The sequence below is a fragment of the Oryx dammah genome, unplaced genomic scaffold (assembly GCF_014754425.2).
Source record: "Oryx dammah isolate SB20612 unplaced genomic scaffold, SCBI_Odam_1.1 HiC_scaffold_27, whole genome shotgun sequence".
Taxonomy (NCBI): Eukaryota; Metazoa; Chordata; class Mammalia; order Artiodactyla; family Bovidae; genus Oryx; species Oryx dammah.
Window position 1 is genome coordinate 105,395,272 of NW_024070211.1, and position 21,137 is coordinate 105,416,408.

Here is a 21,137-nt window from a genome sequence, read left to right on the forward strand (position 1 = left end):
CTGTATGGTCATGCAATGGCTTTACGCCCCTCAGACTGACCTGAGCCGGTTTAGTACCTCTGAAATAAAGGCCACATACTGGGTCCTCTGCAGCCACTACATCATCTCCAAGGTAGTTTCAAGTTGACCAAAAGTTTCACAATTTCACACTTGAATGCATCCAAATCTATCAGATAGATGATAAGAAGTCTCCAGAAATAATTTCCTGCTAGCATTGTTTCAGAATTCAGATTTTAAAAGATACTATCCTCTCCCTTAAGGACAAATTCCTAATGAAATGAATTATAAGACACTTTGATACAATGAGCTCCAAGAGCAATCTGTGCTCCTGGATGTTTACTCTGGAGTTAACAGACTGAGAAACAAAAATAGCACATGTATGTGGGCTCTAGTGTATATTTCACAATACATATTAGTATTAGAAAAAGTCATAGTTTTTAAAGTATTTATTAAAGTATTACTTTTTATTACTTAAAGTCATACTTTTTAAAGTATTAAAGAACTATTTTAAAGTAAAATAAAGTAATATTTTAAAGTAAAGTACTTATTTAAGTAAAGAAATATTCACTATGAATAGTGAACTGTCATTTGCATCATAACATATAACATTATAATATCACGCACTGTGCTATTTCAAAATTATCTGTTTTTCTGCTGTATAAGACCTAGGCTTAAAGGCAATATGCCTACCGTAACTTCTGACGCAAAGTTAGGCCCGCAATAAATATCAGTTGAATTAAAATAAAAATTGGCATTGTAATAAAGAGTGCAGGTTTTTTTTTTTTTAATGTAAGTTCAAAGTACAATGAGCAGATGGGGCTAATAACTGTAAAATATTCTCTTATGCACAATTGAAGCCAGGTTAAAAAATGAACCCAATCATATTTTACTTCTTCAATAAGAATAGAAGGGCCTATATATAAAATTACCAAAAAGAAAAATTGTTAAGTCTTCCAAGTAAGCATCACACACCAAATAGTTATCATATACTCAAGGAAAGTTATCAGAAATTAGTAAAAATGTCTCTAAATATCTAACACAGAATCTTCTCCATTTCCCATTTTTATGCCATTGCTATTATTAAGGTTTTTTTTCCCTTAAGAATATCTGATGACTCTGCAATTGATGCTTAGAAATTCAGTATACAAAATTCATGCCTCCCCTATTATTAATTATATATTTTATCCAAAAAATAAATAAGTTGAAATCAAATCCTTTATAATATTGATAAAATTGGTTTTATTGTATTTTCCATAGATAGAAATAAGGTTTTTGGTGAAAATTTTCATTGCAAAGACAATCTACAATTGAATTGGTAACAAACAAAATTTAACTTTAAATGAGTCAAGTGTTCTACATCTGAAACTCAATTTCATAAACATTCAAGATTAGTGAATTTTGGTAGGAAAAAAAGACTAACAGAAAGGAAAAAGACACCTTTTTAACACAGAGCAACGTAGAGGTTTCTTTTTTTTTTTTAATTTCTTTGGGAAAACACACAGTATAGTTACTTTTTAAAAAGTCCTTTAAGGAAGACTTCAGTGTTTCAAGTCAAGTAGACTTCAGACTAAAAAATATTTTTAAGTTTGCCAAGAAATTGAAGCATTAAAAATAGTCTTATTTATTTAATTTCATGTTTAAGGAAACATTTGACAGATAAGTTAACAAAATGCAAAAAAAAAAAAAAGTTTACCTGCAGTTTTATATAATAAATTCTAGATCTATAAAAAATTTCCTGGTTTTACACAAAGGCCAACTTTTGACCTTCATTGATCCATTTCTATGTTAAAAAAATACAGTATCAAATCTTTCTCCCTCCCCCCCAAAAAACTAGAAGAAATATTTTAAATTCTGAGTGTGTGAATGTAACTATGCATATTCTCAAGTGTACAAAGCACACAAACATCACTTTACTGGAAAAATTATTTTCATCACACTGTAAACTTTTCTTCCTCTACATCTGGACATTTCAAAATAGTCTTTGGTATTACTAGTTATTGTGCTTTGAAATGGAAACTTAAGGGATTTCTGTAGCAGTGCTACATAGACATTTTAAGATATAAATAAGAAAAAAATGCACTTGGAATAAGTTACAATTAGCTGCTTTTGCATAATTTTCAAAAACTACAGTGTATGCCTAGTCACAGTTTTATGAGAAAGAATATCTCCTTTTTCAACTCCTTAATTTTAAGGAACACTTAATCATTTTGGTTAAAAATCCATTTTTGGAGTGAGTCTGATGGATTGCATGACACTAAGCTTGGATGCTCTCCACTTGCTGAAAGGCACATTTTAAAGAATGGATTATACAGAAGTTGGTCCTAGAATAAAAAGAAATAAAACAGACATTAAGTTTCAAGACTCAGAGTTAACTGAGAAATATAAAAAACACTTCAAGGTCTCAGGGAAGCTTAAGGTAGACTTAACAGAATAAATATATACCATTCTTAACTTTTAATCTTTCTAAGATCTACTATGTCTGATTAAATCTTGTTGGTTTTTGGTGTAGGCAATGCAATTTATGCCACCGATGTTTGATTCAAAGAAGGTGCTATATAAATGTTCTAATATTACACAAAACAATGCGCAGGTAAGAACCGCAAGATTCTAGCTAAGCTTTAAAACATATGCTTAAAAACAGGGGGGCAAAAAAACCACCTTTCACGTATTCCCTCAAATCTAGATTCATGAAAAAATACAAAAATTGGGAAGGAAAGTATCAGTTTAGGTATGAAAAGTATGACTGTCACAGGAAACATTATAAGAAACTCCAGAAAAACAAATACAACTATTATTAATAATCCATAGAAAGTTGATCTGCATAAATCATGCTCTAAGACATTTTACAACCAACCATTCTGCTCTAAGAGTATTTAATTCATTGATACCTTCTTTCTTAACATAAGGTAGAGATACATAGCAACAAAGTTAACAAAGACAGAGAAATTCTGGTGGATAACATTAATGTACTGTTTCGTATATTTTCCCAGACAAGCAATAGGGCTACTCAGAATAATTATATAAAGGGGTGAATTAACTGCACTGAGGTACCTTCTGGATCTCCCATATCTGTTCTCCAGTGGGAACTGTTTTGTGACCTTTGTAGGCACATGCCTTTAGCTGAACACCACCTTGTGCAGCATGCAGACACAATTCCTTTTGGATGTTATGCCGAATTTCATGTTGGGCAGAATACTCAAAGTACTGTGAAAGAAAGAATGCCGTTATTGACAGAAGCACCCTGTATCCTCAGTTGCAAAACTGTCAGCAAAAAAGAAAAAAAAATCAGCAACTCACTGAACAATAGGTATCATAATTACAAACTGAGTTTGGGGAACAGAAAAGATTATATACTTTCTCCAGCCTATCACCAATAGTTACTTAATTAAGAAGGTACTATCTTCCTCCCCATGTCAGAAATTGGATGCTATCAGGTAGGATGGAGGCTAGAACAGGTATGCCATAGACAAGAGCCTGGAAACTTTTAGCAAGCCCATCGTTCCTTTTTCTCCCCACAAGTGTTCCTTCCCTCTTATTCATCTCAATTAATACTACTTTCATTGAAACTAGTAGTATTTAAACATGGTACTCTTGGGAATTCACTGATGGTCCAGTGGAATTCCCTGATGGTCCAGTGGTTAGGCACTTTCACTGCAGTGGCCCAGGTTAAGTCCCTGGCTGGGGAATTAAGATCCTGCAACCCTCATGCCATGGACAAAAAAAAAAAGGAGAGGCAGTTTTTCATGCCTCAGTTCCCTTGCCTGTAAAAGGTAATTTAATAGCTCCTAGGTGGCACTAATGGCAAAGAACCCACCCGGCAGTGCAGGAGAGGTAAGAGACATGGCTCTGCCTCTGGATCTGGAAAGGGCACGGCAAGTATTCTTGCCTGGAGAATCCCACGGACAGAGGAGTCTGTCCCTAGGGTCATAAATAGTTGGACATGACTAAAACTGCTCAGCACACAAGTGCACACATAAGGTTATGACTATAAATGGGTTAATATGTGTAAAACATTTAGACCAGTAACTGGATGTGGTAAACATTCAATTCATGTTTAGCTATTGTTACTATTATTGATGCTTCTCTCTCTCCACACATCCAGTTAATTAGCTCCTTAGTCTTTCTGAATCTTCCTCTCAGATGCTACCATCCTACCCATCCTTACTTTCACACCCTCATTTCTCTTGTTCAGGCACTCAAAATCTCTGCTGCAACACCTCCACTTGTACCTCCAACTTCCACTCCTATAACACAATCCAATCTTGCTGCCAGTTTGTCTTTTGTAACATAGATTTGATCCCTTACGTTCCCTGCTTAAGTGAATCACTACTGTTGCTAAGATAAAGCCCTTACTTCTTAACTGGTATGTGAAATCTTCCACTTTCAGTCTTACATCAACCATTGTCCCGGTTATACACTGTTCCTGTCACCCAACCCTACTAAAGCAGGACATGTGTATCCATAACTCCAAGACTCTGCTTTACGGTGCTCTCCCTGGAACACCTCCCTGGATGCTTTTCTGTCTAGCTAACTCCCTTTGACGCTTCAAAAGTCAACTCCAATATTACCTTCCTTCTTTAGTTTTCCCTGAACTTGTCCTGTGCACAAACTTACACTCTCCTCAGGGTTCCCAGAGTCATCAGAGGCAACTTCCCCAGCACTCTATTAGAATTATGGTGTAGCTAGCTGACTTCACTGTAGACCAAAGTCAGGCAGTGTATCTAGTAATGACAACCATTATAAATCAAATATTTCATAATGTTGACATTCCAAAGAGAAAATGAGTGAACATAATTGATTTTCAATAGGGAAGTAATTAGTCTTAGCACTAATATTTATTGAGCCCTTATTATGTGCTAGGCAGGGACTGTTCTAAACCCTTTACGTGTATTAGAGTAGGCACTCCACAAACATTAGCTGAATTAATCTTGAGTTCCCCTGGCCTTAGCCTCATGCTTAATTTATCTCCTTCCACAAATATACTATCAGTCATTTTTATAACTGATAGCTCTTCAGATAGAGACTGAAAGCTCTTCAGATAGAGACTGAAAGCTCTTCAGATGGAAAGAAAGAAGACTTTCTTTCTTCAGATTGAAAGAAAATGGATTTAGATCAGGAAAACAACATTCTGTCTGTGCTTTAAAAAGGATAAACTTTAGGACCTCAAAGATGATGAGAAAGGCTGACCAGTACTTTACTTCACTAATAGTATTTTTTTAAAAAACATTAAAAGGGAAGTTATAAGGAATGGAAAATAGTTGAAGATACTTAGCCAAAGAGTATGTAATTAGCTAGCTGAGAACACTGGACAGACTTTAACTTAGAACCAGGACAAAACCGCAAGAAGAGAAAGGGGAAGAAGCAAGGCCTTGTGTAACACAGTGGTAATGGGTTATCCTACACTCTGCACTACACCAGTATTTAGTCAATTTAGTCACATAATCAAAATACTTATTTTTCACTTGGCATATTCAAATACCATTACAATGGAATTTTCTGCTACAAAAAAATATCATTATCTGTCAAGAGAGTAGAAGGAAGCCTGAGGAAATGACCGAGTTAGATGATATCTCAGAGACATCTACCACTCAAGGAACCACAATTCCTAAACTAGTTTAAATGCAGTGCTTGACTGAAAATAACATTTAAAGGAAATAAATCAAAATAAAATCAATGGCCATGTCAGGGCAATAGAAGCCAGAGTTATCTTCTTAAAATATAAACCAGAAAATATTATTCTTCCACTCAAAATCCTCAAGTGGCTTCTGTCACACTTGGGATTAAATCCATGATCTTAACATGACCAGCAAAGTCCTATATGACCAGCCCCCTAATCCATGTCTCTGACCTCATTTTCCACCCTCTTTTCCTGGACCACTCTACTCCAGCCACACTGGCTTTGTGCCTGCTTCATTTACCTGCCACTGGGCCGCTGGCTTTGGATCCCTCTGCCAAGATGCTCTCTTCCTAGGACACGGTTCCTCTCCTAACTCCTTCAGGCCTCCAGGCTGAGGTCACCTTCTCAAAGAGGTCTTCTTGAACCTCCAAAAATTACTAACCCCCCCCACACACATTATTTCCCTACCCTATTTTATTTTTATTTATACCGAAAATTACATATTTATTTTTTCCTTTCCTTTTAGAATACAAGCTTCACGAGACAGAGACTTGGTCTTCTTCACTACTATAAGGGTGTGAGTTACATTATAGACTGTCAAACAAACAAATACTTGTTGAAAGAATATGTGAATTATTTAACCATTCCAAAATTTCTAAAAGATGCCCCCATGATATTTGTAATTTAAAAATTGTTTTAGAGACAGAACTATAAAAATATCTTTATGGCAATGACAGGAGAAAAACAGAACAGCGTATAAAATATATCTTCAATTTTTATGGTAAAATAGATGTAATGCTATAGAAAGCCTGAAATAAATTTATAAATATTTACACTTAGTGGTAAAGAACCTGCCTACCAATGCAGGAGACTTAAGAGACGCGGGCTGATCACCAGATTGGGAAGGTACCCTGAAGAAGGAAATGGCAACCCACTTCAATATTCTTGCCTGGAAAATTCCATGGATACAGGAGCCTGGCAGCTGCAGTCCATGGGGTTGCAAAACAGTCAGACACAACTGAGCACGCACACACACATTTAATGGTAAGATTTTTACAAATGAGGAAATATTTCTCATTGCTCCAAACCCTAATTTTTACTTGGATAGTCCCGTGTTATTTCCAAAAGAAGGCAACTATTTGTATAATTATTTTTTCTTTTAAAATATGGTGTGTAGGGAAATTTCCAAATAGGAAGATATATACTCATATATCTGTGTATATGTATATACATGTAAGTCTGTATATATCTGTGTATCTCCATCCTATTTCAGAACTATATCTAACCATCAAGCAATGGATCCTATTCACTACCTATAGCTTTTGGGCATCAGCATCATCTACCTTCAGCAAGTAGACTGATTTGGATGAGTAAGCATTGGAACTGAATTAAACTGAGGCTGAGTAGAAAAAACATGGAAGTATATGGACCAGGAGATAAACTGGCCCTTTCTTCTTAAAACTGATATCATCAAAGTTCCATCCTGTTAACACAGGGCATCTTGAGTATTCATTAATAATACCATGAAAATCCGCTATGCACATCTTGGACTCTATACCAACACACTTGCAATCCTGCCCTCCCCCAAAAGACATACTAGCTCCTCCCCTTAGGACAATGTTCTCACTCCCACCAGCTATTTCACTAACCCTTATGTGTACCTTTCAAAAAATGTCCCCAAATGTCACCTTTCCCAGGCAAATGTATGGGCACCCTAATTCAGGTGCCCTCCTCCATACCCCCAGAGCACTCTGAAAGTTTTATCCCAGACCTTACCATCCTGACTGTAAATGCCAGTTTTGAAACAGCAATTTCCTGAAGGAGCTGAAATCTAAATTGCTTGAACCCTGCAGCGTACCTGGTATGCAGGGGTCACTTAGTGAATTTGTTGAATTAACAACGGAGAGAAAGAGTCTAATCTTCCAGGAATTAACTTGTAAAAGGCAAGAAAAGGAAGCTGAAACCTGGAAATAATATTTTAATATGTTCTCTATCCATAGTGACATATGACATTTTAGTCTTAATTAGTAAAACAGTAAAAGGGCAGTAACAAGCAAAGATGTCACCAATCAAGGAGAATCAAGAACATACATATTTTTTTAAAAATCTGTTGAGATAATATTGTGGCCCACAAAAGTACAGTATGAACATGATGTTCTTCGCTGTCTAATCCAGTTAAGTATAGCCTTTATGTATAATTTAGCAAAATCACCATGCTAACAGTCATGCAACCTTAAAGGTTCACACAGAAGATCCCGTTTTTGTTTTTATTTCAGATGGCATTATTCTATTATAGTCTCATTTGCCTTTCTACTGAATGGGTAAGCAACCTCAAACTGTTTCCAGAGGTAGAGTGAAAATCAAAATAAAGTACTCTGCAACTTCAATATTAACTATCTAACTTACTCTAAAAGTATTTCACATACCAGGTTACCTGAACATGAAATTGATATATGGGTTCTGAAAGCCATGCAAGAGCTTACTTGTGGTTGCAGGTACCAAAGAGGAGGCAGGATTTTGTGTGCAGTGCTCACCTGGTTTCCCCCAAGTCCGTGACACGTGTACAGAATCAATGGTTTGCCTCCTTGATTATTCTCTCCAACATCCAGACATAGAGGCTGACCAACACTTTTAATCTAAAGGGAAATTTTCAAGTTATAAAATTAAAAAATCTACGTGGTTTATATATTTTCTCAACTAATTTCTGAAAGTAATGTTAACGTAAAAATCTCAAAAGCAATAAACCAGAAAGGATTACAGCAATTTTTCTTGAACCACATAAATATTGGTGGCAAAGAGTACACCAAGTAAAAAGGAACAGGAAAATACTCACATATCCAGATATAACAGGATTAAGGTCTGGCACATACACTTCTGGATAAATATTGTTCAGATACCACGTAAAATTTTTACACTGAAGGCGGTGCTTTATTTCAAATCTTTTTGAAAGATCACCAAATGATTTCTGGAGGAAGATGAGAAGTGAAGGGGAATGCTTAATTAAAACAGCACTGATGAAGTACTTCAAATGCTACTATTTGTACTTACATTTAGGTCTTTAAAAAAAAAAATTCTGGGTCAAAATGTAATATGCAATTTAACGACAGTCACCATTCATTCAGGCAACAAGTATGCCTGGCTGCTCACTTCTGGCTTCAAAGAGAATCAAGGACCACTACAGTGCTGCCCTTGTGCTATTTTATTCTTCCTTTGTGCCACAAACCTCTTTCATGGGACAGAGATCCTAAATGAAATGCTGAAGGCAAAAAATGGTAGTGGGGACATTCGAAATGTATCCTAGTTTTATACACTAAAGTGGTCTATAAAGTGAGGTGTGAGAAACAGCGCCAATGTACCATGTAATTTATATCTCTTCTTCAGTCAAGACCACAAAGATAATAATAATTTTTATACTTTAGGAATATTTTTTCTAGTTTTAAGGGTGCTGCTTACTCCTAACAATATTTCCTAATAATATCCTAACAATAACAATGTTTTAGTAGAAAAAGTCAAGTTTTTAATATTTTATTTCCCTTTATCTTATTTAAAAAGGAATAAGAAAATATTTTTTTAAAAGCACTTCTAAGTTGAAAAGGTATTTGATATAGGCAAAATTTTAAAGAAAAATTATGAGTACCTAGATATGTGTAAAAGTAAATACTCCAGCTTATCAGTTCAACTAACAAAAATATTTTCTGTGCCAACTTCAATGTTTTGAACCCAGGGGTCTTAGCAAAAGGTAGGAAACTCTAAAGGATTTCTGGGTAGGTAGCTTATATATCTTATCATGTAGGTCTATTTGCCCTAGGTAAAAATGGGTTTTCTGGGTCACTTGCCACTTTGTGGGTGACAAGAAATCATAAGCTGTAGTAGTATCCACTCGCCTGCTTAGCCAAGTACCTTATACAGTATACAAACTACCCCATTTGTGTCGGTGGCCCTGGGTGAAGGGCTAGCAATTCAGTCCAGTAGTGCTCTGATTTTGCTTGGTACTGCATGTTATAGGGAGATACTAGAGACCAGAGAAAAAGACAAATGAGGTAACCAGACCTTTATGACATCCGAGGTGTTGATGCCCTTTAATCCCAATGTATACTTCCTTACAAACTTGCATGGTTTCTTACAAAGAATCGGATGCCATTTACCAAAGCATGTCCTTAAACTGTCTAGTTTAGTTACCACATCCAATATTGAAACTGTTGGGACTCAATTCTAAGGCAAGATGATTCTACAGAGCTTTTATCTAGGACAGGTCAATAACAACCACAGTGCCATGCATTTGTTAGTACTTATTTCACAGCTGTTTCGGGAGACAGGTAAGTATTTTATATCAAGACAGGGAAGGAGAGAGAAGAAATGTGGTGGAGCATACACTCCATGTCTGGCCAACCTGCCAATCACCCTATAAAGTACCATGAATGTTTTATAGTCTCAGGGGGCTTTGCCAAAGTCACCCTTCCGGAAAGTAGTGGAGCCAGAACTGGAAACAAAAAAGCTTGATATCTTGGTTCATTCTGTCACATCTGACACTGTCTCTCTAATTCAAAATGCCACTTGGCACCTTGATTCAGGAGTTAATCACATCACCTAAAACCAGCTGAAAGCAGTTCCACTTAATCTTATTTTCATTAAGTAAAATATTGAACCAAAGCAGTCACAAAAACTAAATATCTTTCACATTAAAAAAAAAATCAAGTAGAATGCCTCAATTTAAAAAATTATTCATTTTTAATTGGAAGAAATTGCTTTACAATATTGCATTGGTTTCTGCTGTATATTGCCTCAGGTTTTAAATTCAGTTTACTTGACTTTTTTTTAAAAAAAGAGAATAGAGAGAGAAAACTGGCATCAGTTAGTTATATATTTTTGAGTTAAAAAGACCAGCTTCAAAAATAATTTGTTAAAAAATGTTTTATCCTTGAGTTGACTCAAACAAGTCCAAGGACATGTGAACTTGCTGTGGATTTTTACTGTTAATTGTTAGTTCTAACTTACTTGTTTAACAATTTTTGCTGCATCTGTGTTTCTCCTATAAAATATTTCCTTGTATTCATCCATCCAGACTTCTGCAAGGCGAACTTGGTTGCGAGCAATCACCTGAGTGCCTTTTGGGAAGGTATGAGGGCTTTTGCTGCGAAAAACATGTCCAACAACAGAGCAAGGCATAATCTCCAACTGCCCACCACATTGCCATACCTGATAATTAATGATATTTGTTTAAATTTACAGTATTTTAGGAAAATCAAAGTGTTGCTTTTAAGTTCACCTTTAAGATACTAATAAAAACAAGAGATTTATTACAGCTTTACAACAGCTTTCTCTGTTCTCTCTCTTTACAGCTTTCTCTGTTCCCTGCCAATTCAACTTAAGTTCTTAAAGAACTATCGTTAGGCAGTACAGACACTAGAGACAAAAAAAGTAAACATATTTTCAGAAACTACCTCAATAGAATAGTGATTTCAGATCGCTCATAAAAATAAATTCTGAAATTTCTTTTTTTTTTTTTTGGTCAAAAATTATGCAAGTTCTCTAGTATTCACAGAAGACCAATGGCTCTTCTGCATTTGACTTCCACAGCAGATTTGGAGTAAGTGGGCCCAAACTCTACCTCTTGTACATTCAATTTTGTGATCAAGAAAACGATTCCAGACAGTCATTTTTCTAAAACACAACCTATTAAACTTTGTCATTATATATATTAAAAAATATCATGCCATTTAAGAGGGTCAAAAAAACTTATTTGCTTTAACTCTAAATAAACTGGCAAATCGCTAAATCAGTACCTGCTCACTTAGATGTCTTGACAATCTGTTCTGCTATAAATGAAAAATCTAAACATCATGTTTAATAGTATGTGCTAATATTAGGTCAGTGATCACCTTCTCTCTTTTAAGCAAGTGAGAAAGCTTAGCGATGTGTTCAGTTCAACTATGCTTGAGATTCAACATGTGCTAGGGGCTGGGAATACTCAAATGAATAAAACAAGACCCCTGCCCTTAGGCCGCTCAAACTTGGTAAGATAATCATTGCCATTGTATGATGAAACCAGAGCCAAAACTTAAAACTTCCAACTGTTAGTTCAGTTCTTTTTCTACTACATTCCAGCCTAAGTGATGAGAAATGAATGACAAAGCTATTGAAGAAAATGAACTCATGAAATCAAATACATACATGTAGAGAGCTAAAACCTTTCTCATATTAACTTTTAGTATGTATAGAAAAAAAGCTCATTTAATCCAAAGAGTTAAATTCAATGTTCTTTAAAATTATATGTAAATGTTTTTCCATTCTGACTCCCTTGATAGTCAACCAATTTCCTGAAGCACTAGATTTAATTATATTTATCTTGGCTGGAATTCAGTAGCTACAAGTGCATTAATTGGTGTTAGTGACTGGACACAAGCATTTAACTGATTCCTCTTGTTACACTGGCAGCAATGAATAAATATATTGCTACATTTTAAAAGAAAATATGTTGATTCTAAAATTTCTAACAATTTAAGAAAGCACAAAAGTAAAGACTACATACATCTATGATAATCTGTATCAGCCAACTAGAAATATATGTTCTATTGTTTAGTATGTGAACTATATTTATAAACTTACTCTGAAAGACATTTCTATATTTTCACCTCCCCAAATTTCCATTTCTTCATCATAAGTTCCAATATATTCAAAATAGTCTTTTGATATGGAAAAAAGGCCTCCTGCAAAAGTGGGTGTTCTGAAAAATAATCCATTGTCAAACTTTGTTATACAACCAAATAAGAAAAAAAGAACTATTTTAAGAGCAACTGAATCAAATTTACAAATAAAGAGAGATCACAATTTCAAGGCTTTATACAGATTAATAAAAACTAAAAATGCAATCTTCAAAGTCAAGTTCTGGGGGATGGGGAGGAACTATGTTAAGTATCCTTCCCTAGCAGAGCAAAATTATTTTGTCTTTTAACTAAACTTAAAGATTCTTAAGTAATGATTATAAGGAAGACATAGTTAGAGCTCACTTAATTTTACTTCTTACTAGGTAACATTGTGTATAAACAAGCCTATAAATAAAGTACTTTTTTATTCCTTCCATACAGAATATTCTTCATTTTTGTTAGTGTGAATCACCTTGGTGGAAATTACTGTAAAAAATACGAAGAAAGCATAGACATTCAAACAACTGACTATATATAAGACTTTGAGAACAATCGTCTTACTTGATTGGATATGTCTCATCCTTCCTTCTTTGCTTCTCATGATCAGGAAGTGTTTCCCAGCCAAATGAAAGGCTCCAGTCAAAATTCCCACGGTTATGGTTACTTCCATAAGGAGAAGGTTTGTTGAATTCAAATGTGTTCAGATCTATGGATGCAATATCTGGGCTCACGACAGCAGTGTAGTTCTCAGCTATTCTGGCCAACAAAGGTTCTAACCAACCATAGAAACACTCACCTGGAAAGAACACAACTTTAATTAATTTTAAAAAATCACTCCAGGTTTTTTTTTTTTTTTCTTTTTGTATTTTAGAAGAGAGTTTGCAGAGAAATGAGAATATCTAAGTCATTATTATTATTATTTTGAACATTTATATAAGGGAGATTTCTTAAAGGTTTCTTGTAATGAGATAAGGGTAGGATGAAAACAAAAAAAAACAGGCAAGATTAAGCATAGCTAAGGAGAGACATTATTTTGCCGACTAAGGTCCATCTAGTCAAGGCTATGGTTTTTCCAGTGGTCATGTATGGATGTGAGAGTTGGCCTGTGAAGAAGGCTGAGCGCCGAAGAATTGATGCTTTTGAACTGTGGTGTTGGAGAAGACTCTTGAGAGTCCCTTGGACAGCAAAGAGATCCAACCAGTCCATTCTGAAGGAGATCAGCCCTGGGATTTCTTTGGAAGGAATGATGCTAAAGCTGAAACTCCAGTACTTTGGCCACCTCATGCGAAGAGTTGACTCATTGGAAAAGACTTTGATGCTGGGAGGGACTGGGGGCAGGAGGAGAAGGGGACGACCGAGGATGAGATGGCTGGATGGCATCACGGACTCGATGGACGTGAATCTGAGTGAACTCCAGGAGTTGGTGATGGACAGGGAGGCCTGGCGTGCTGCAATTCATGGGTCGCAAAGAGTCGGACACGACTGAGCGACTGAACTGAACTGAAGAAGCGATTTTGGGGGAGAGGGAGTGACATTTTTTTAACTTAGAATAGAAGTAAAATAATACTGATATATTTAAGTTTCACACTGTGTATTTCTCTTTAAAATGTACTATGAATCAAGGGTGACTTTTTCCTACCACCTAGCTCCAAAAATATTCTGATATACTTAAAACTTGTCTCCCTGAGTAAGGTATAGAAATGGAAATCTTCATTTCTCTGACAAGGTTGTAGGAGAAAATAAGTAAAGGAATCAGAATATTCTGATTTTAGCAATTGGAAAAGAACCATTCAAACCAACTCAGCACTAAGGAAAGGGGATGAAGGAGTGGCACAAAAGGTCGGATTCTGGCCCCAGGCCAGGCTCTCACATCACACACAGACTTCAGGAGATGTGGCATGTGCAGTCCTACCCAGGACTTTTCATCATCCAGCCATCCGCAGTCACGGCCCAGGAGGACCCTCAGACAAATCTGCCTGGAGGGGAAGAATGCCCAGTCTGATATTACTGTAATTTTGGAACAGGAGAAGGAATACAGGAGAAGGGGCCATTTCCTTTTGAAAACACCTCTCTTGGATTACCTTTAGACTTTATTCTTAAATGCCTGGTATTGAGAGAATACCGGATGTGAAAGCTCTAAAGAGACTCAAGGAAATCCAAAAGCCCTTCTGTAACAATTAGTGTGTGCTCAAAACCATTTGCTTGGTCAAAGAGCACCTGAGGGCTGGCCAATCCAAAGCTAAACACTCATACAAAGAGTAAAACTCAGGAAGCTTGGAGCTCGAGGGGCTACGTGACATTTGAGTAATACCAATGGTGAACATTAGACATTGACTCTAAAAATAGTCTTCAAGTACTATATTTACAATCATTGACGCTGGAGAAAAAATTAAAATACAAAGAAAAAAACCCAGCAGCAATGAAAACAAACAAAAACTAACAACATTCATGGGAAACACACAGGAAGCTATGAAGGGACACCTCTCATTTGGCACAAGAAGGACTTTATGAATCTTTGAAGGGGAAAGAAAAAAACTGAAATATAAAAAGTAAAAGTGTGAGGACTGGGACAAAATTTATGACAGAGTTGACCACACACACAAACAAAATTTTCACTCACTTTAAAGTGCAATAATCAAGTATAATAAGGAAAAACACTTTTTTAAAAAATACAAAACAGGCATCTGAAAAACTGTCCCAGGCATGGATAACTCACTGGGGAAGCTGGTCACTGGAAGACATAAAGTTAAAGAACTTCAAATACAAAGGAGGTAAGATCTTTAAAAAGTGAAAGGAATTTCCTACCCAGAGCTATAATCTGCTTGCGCTATCATTGCTATAATCACCAGTTGGAAGAAAATGCTATTAGACATTTAAAGAAAAGGTTTCCTTACCTTTCGAATTAGAGGGAGGGAGAGGGAAAATGTTTCAACTGTGTTTCTCTATGCATACTTACAGTGAGCGTCTAAAAATGTGAGCGTTTCAGCTGTTGCTACTGTTGCTCCTAGCAACCTTGCAGTGATCAGACCTTTTCTCTCTTTTTGTCTGACTATTTTTACAATAGAAAATTGTTTTATATATTCCTCTAGTTTATCATGCAAGTACTCTGTAAAAGAAAAAAATCAAGATTAACTCATTTCTAAGTTTATTTTACATGTAACATGAAAGCTAACAAAGAAAGCACAAGGCAATGATTCCTCTATGTGTATAATCTTAACAGTTGTACACATCCACCCCTTAAGATAAAAAATATTATATCCTTAACTCTACTGAAAAAATTACATATACAAATCTTAACTTTTGGATGATTATAATGCATGACATTATAACACATAGTCATCCTGTCCATGTCATGTCAGTAAATACAATGTGTTTGGGAGGAGTGAGAGACTTCAAATGGAATAGACCCCAGGAGTTAAGAACACTCATTTAGAGGCCAGAGAAAAGAGACAAAGCAAAGAAAGAAACTGAATTTGGCCAAAAAGATATTTGATTCTCTTTTTAAAAATTTTTTAATTCTTTTTTAAATTGGTATTTAAATCTGGAAAATTATAGAAAAATGTGAAGTCTCAAAAAAATTCTCTGACATTTAACCAGTGGTCAAAATAACTTGAAGACCAAAATCTTGAGAAAAATACAAGTAGAAAAATGCAGGACTACAGTAGTTTGGGAATATTTCTACAAAGAGTCAGCAAAAAAATTTTGAAAGCTCTAGAGTCTCCTGACACAGATTTTTTCATGCAAATCAGTAATGGGGTTATAAGCAGGGAAAATCTGAGTTATGGGTGTGTAATTTAAGATCTCAGTATTCCTATTTGGATGACATACATACTAATCAAGAGTTAAAATAATATGTAAAAGAAACAAATGTCAGTCAAGTTACTCAAGTGTTGTCCATATTTTTAAACAACTTCTTAGGCCTGTTTTTTCACATTAAATGCTTGATTCTTTGTTGAATATATCATGTAGTTCTTCACGTGGCCTTCTTGGGCCATCACACAGACTCAAAAAGACTTGGGAATATTGAGAATGCCAGCAAGTCTCCTGGGTAGATGTTTGCTTCTGCCAGATTTCAGAAGCAATTGGAGGTGACTTTGACTTAATCTGTAATTATGCATATTTTTTAATTCTCCTGTGGTGCAGAAAGGATAGTTGCTTATTTAAAGCTTAAACATTCATGAAGGAGGTAAGAGTCCAGGAATAATATTCGGGGAAAAGTAAGTGCTATCTAAACGTTACTATCTCAGAGTAACAGATTAACTCTTTTAACACCTTCTAAGTACCTCAAAATTAATTCTCTGAAAGACAAGTAGGATTGTAATTTGTCTTAAAAAAATATAACCATAGATATTTCTGCTTTAATGATAAATTCACAAAGCAGAAACTTATAAAATAGAAACATTTCAAATATCTTTACGGGAATCAATTTTTTAAATGGAGTCACTACAGATTCCTTCAATAAACCCTCTCACTGTTCACAAGTTAAGAAATTTTATTCACCCACAACTTTTGAATTTCCTGTAAATTCTTACCTGCCTTTTAAATTTAACCCCCATCCACACTCCCAATTTTATGAATTTAAAAACACAAAACCATGAAGTCAAATTTCCTGGGTCTGATTTATAGCACCATTACTTTTAGCTACGTGAACTTAGGCAAGTTATTTTACCTTTCTCTACCTCGCTTTCTTTACCTATAAAATGAGAATAATAGGATTTACCCTCATAGGGGATTGTTGGGAGGATACAATGAAAGATTAGTTATACAAATAAAATATTTAAGACAGGGACTAACTAGCACATTGGGCTTTCCTGGTGGCTCAGATAGTAAGGAATTCACCTACGATGAAGGAGACCCGGGTTTTGTCCCTGGGTCAGGAAGATCCCCTAGAGAAGGAAATGGCAATCCACTCTAGTATTCTTGCCTGGGAAATCCCATGAACAGAGAGAAGCCTGGTGGCCAATAGCTGATGGGGTCACAAAGAGTTGGACACAACTTAGCAACTAAATAACAACAAAACTAGCACATGGTCTATGCTCTGGAAATGTTCATTATATTTTGTTTGGTATCACTGGGTTTTAGCTATCTGTTAATTAATAACCCACATATTCATGCTTTTTCGTCAAGCAAATTGAAGTCAGGGACTATGGTTTCTACTTCACAAGCTCCTTTACAGTAACTAGGTATACATTTTCCACAGTGGGTACTCCTTGGATAGTTCTCTGACTGAATCAAATAAGACAATTACACTACTATGCAAAGATAGCCCTTTGTCAAGAAAATATTTCCAAATCTATTGTTGACTGCTATAAAGAATTAAAAAAAAAAAAATATTCAGACACTTTAACCAAATAGCCCTGCCGTTCCAGACTAAAGATATAATTCAAAAAAAGGAAAATAACATAAGTACAAGGGTATCTATTGCAATATCATGTTATAGTAAGACTAAGGGATGCACAAATTATATGGTTAAGCAAAACGTATCTGGTTCATTACTGCCATTAAAAGTAACTTTTGAAGGTAACAGAAACAGGCTAATAACAATGTGATGTGAAAACGTCAGATTTCAAAACTGGATTTCTTTCATGGGTATAATTATATAAACATTATATATTTATTTAGATAGTGATTAGGAAAGAAAAGATTAAAATGGTTGAAACAGAAAGATTATAAATGGATATCATCCTTTATTCTGATTTCCTTTCATTCTATTAATCTTGCTGTGCAATTAAATAATATGTTACTTTCAACTGAAGGCTAGCTAGATGTAGCCTTACTGTGTCCCTGTTGTCCCACTTCTTTAAAAATCAACAAAATAAAAATTATCTGAGAAAAGAGCTCAAGAAACCAAAGCAAAAGATTTCTAAAATAAAGTTCTGGGTTTTTCTTTTTTTTACATAAAACACACAAGAGAACTTAATCAGATATCACTTAAAAATCCATGGACTTTGGTCCAAATAGATACAAAGAATTAGAAAAATACAGAACAAATCAAGCAATAAATAAATCAACTGATTACAATTGGATGGTGAAGCAACCTGGCTCAGAGGTTTAAAGATTCAAATCAGAAATCTGGACGTAATGTAACTTGAATCCAGGGAACTTGAATAATAAAGCTTCTCTATTTGGTGGATAGGTTTTATAGCTAAGTCAAAGATCTCTGATTATGAGCAATCTTATTCCATCTGGATGTTAATTTAGCTCAATAATATAACCTCTATTCACTTGGGCTATTTTATTTTGAAACCATAGGGATGTCTAGAATTGTATGTAGAAATATTTAAATAAACCAAGTTAATAATTTTGTGCTTTATTCACTTACTATCATGTCTAAAATCTGGATATATCCTATAATTAATTGATGACATATGACATAATAGGCAACTTTTCCCCCCCTCATGGTCTACAGCAATGGGAAAAAAGTGAAAGTGTTCGCGGCTCAGTCATGTCCAGCTCTTCAACACCATGGACTGTAGCCCACCAGGCTCCTCTGTCCATTGAGTTCTCCAGGCAAGAATACTGGAGTGGGTGGGTAACCATTCCTTTCTCGAGGGGATCTTCCCAACCCAGGGGTCAAATCCAGGCCTCCTGAATTGCAGGCAGATTCTTTACCATCTGCACCACCAGGGTAAGCCCTATAAAGTAATGATTTACCTAATGATAGATGGTGCTTGGAATTTGATGGAAGAATGTCATCATTTTACAGATAAGGAAACTGCTCACTGGTGTTTCCAAAAAGCTGGAATTTGAGTTTAAGAAATCTAGTTCCAAACTTGGGCTCATTCAGGAATAAATTTTGCATTCATTGAAATAATCTGTACCTGTTTGATACCTAAAATATTTGTAATGTTTGAAAATTCAGCAAATTAGAGTATTTGTCCAATTATCCTGTGAGTCCAACTGACAATGTGTAACTTGGCAACTGACTATTGACTTGTAAACTGAAGTGAAAATTCATTAACGATTTTACCTAGCTTTGTAAGTGGTATTAGAATATTTAAAAGAACCAAAAATAAAACAGGATAACTCCTCAGTAATTTTTAACTACTCTTATATTATTTATTAATATATTATTTATATTAATTCATCTAATCTTTAAAACAACCCTAGGAGTTATATATGCTGACTTCCCTGGTGGCTCAGAGGTTAAAGCGTCTGCCTGGAATGCAGGAGACCAGGGTTCGATCCCTGGGTTGGGAGATCCCCTGGAGAAGGAAATGGCAACCCACTCCAGTACTCTTGCCTGGAGAATCCCATGGAGGGAGGAGCCTGGTAGGCTACAGTCCATGGGGTCGAAAAGAGTCGGACACGACTGAGTGACTTCACTTTCAGATCTCCCTGGTGGCTCAGACGGGTAAAGCATCTGCCTGCCGTGCAGGAGACCCGGGTTCGATCCCTGGGTTGGAAAGATCCGCTGGAGAAGGAAATGGCAACCCACTCCAGTAATCTTGGAGAAGGAAATGGCAACCCACTCCAGTAATCTTGCCTGGAAAATTCCATGGACTGAGAAGCCTGGTGGGCTACAGTCTATGGGTCACAAAGAGTCAGACACGACTGAGCAACTTCACTTCACTTCACTTAGGAGTTATATACTAATATATTTCTTCAATTCTAAACCATATAATATATACTTTTTATAATCAATGATATGTTAGTTTAGTTGACTGTAAGGGTCTTTTTTTCTAATGATACATAAACTAATAATGTATCTTACAATACATTTGATGAAATATGACATTTTCCCCATTTTACAGACAGAAAAACTGAGTATAAGGGGGTTAAATAACTTGCCCAAGTTGCATAGCTTGTTAGGACCAGAAATGGTATTCAAACCAAGGCAGCCTGACTCAAGGCTTAAGTATGTGCTCCTAGTCATGTCTTTAAAAGAAACTATAAATAATGGCGTTTCACACATTTATAAACTCCAAAATATCTGAATATGGACATCTTTGGATTCTCCTTCTACCCATCATACACAGCATCCAAGACACTATATTCAGGCTCTGCGGTGGCATACAGAGAGTAAATACAACCAAAAAGACTTTGGACAGCACCACATGGATTTACTCAGGAAATAATCTAATTTGCATGTGCTTTCTTACCATCTACACTAGCATCATCCACCAAAATGATCTCCTTCAGCAGTATGGCAGGTGAAGAATATAGCACACTGTAGACAGTTCTAAGCAGCGTGGACCACGCTTCATTATGAAAAACTATTATGACACTGGTGGTAGGCAGGGGAGGACAGCGCTTAAATTTTTGTTCAATACATCTAGAAAAAGTCAAAGTAGAAGAACGATAATGAATTTTATTACATTATTTCACAGCTATACCATTGCTAAAATTATCAGTTTTAATCTTTAACACAGTAGAAATGCTGGTGCATAGTTTATTTCTATGTAAGGTGATCTTCAGTTCAGTTCAGTCGCTCAGTCGTGTCCGACTCTTTGCGACCCCATGAATCGCAGCACGTAATGCTATATAAAGGCAAACAGATTGAAACAAAAGTTTTACAAATAGACCACTCACCTAGAGATCATGTCCACTGATATTGACCACATGTCATGGATTAAAACATGCTTTTGTAAGCTTTCTCAATAATATAACTTTAAATATAAATAACATTTTAGATAAGAAAAATAACCTAGAAGTGAGCCAAACTGTAAAACGGCAAATAATTGTAACTGCTCAAATTTAAAAAAAAAATTTTTTTTCTTTCATTGTAAAAATGATGCCTTTCTCTTAATATTTGCAAATTTTAACAATGCAACTTTATTAAATTAATACTCATCTTTATAGAGACTATCTTAAATTAGATATTTGCTAAGTATGTAATATTTTCTGTTTAATCAATTTCCTTAACCTGTACCTGA

At 35.5% G+C, this 21,137-nt stretch overlaps 1 protein-coding gene across 1 annotated transcript in view; it reads right to left on the minus strand.

Annotated features, from left to right (window-relative positions):
• Positions 1–1,219: 1,219 nt before the first annotated feature.
• The window catches only part of GALNT3 (polypeptide N-acetylgalactosaminyltransferase 3), a 51,422-nt gene continuing 31,504 nt past the window's right edge, over positions 1,220–21,137 (minus strand). The window contains exons 3-11 of the mRNA XM_040229259.1: positions 20,364–20,536; positions 15,218–15,367; positions 12,823–13,057; positions 12,224–12,341; positions 10,613–10,813; positions 8,451–8,582; positions 8,152–8,253; positions 3,052–3,204; positions 1,220–2,321 (exon numbers count right to left, since the gene is read on the minus strand). Coding sequence (XP_040085193.1) covers positions 2,199–2,321; positions 3,052–3,204; positions 8,152–8,253; positions 8,451–8,582; positions 10,613–10,813; positions 12,224–12,341; positions 12,823–13,057; positions 15,218–15,367; positions 20,364–20,536 — 1,387 coding nt within the window. The 3' untranslated portion in view covers positions 1,220–2,198. The remainder of the gene's footprint in view (positions 2,322–3,051; positions 3,205–8,151; positions 8,254–8,450; positions 8,583–10,612; positions 10,814–12,223; positions 12,342–12,822; positions 13,058–15,217; positions 15,368–20,363; positions 20,537–21,137) is intronic.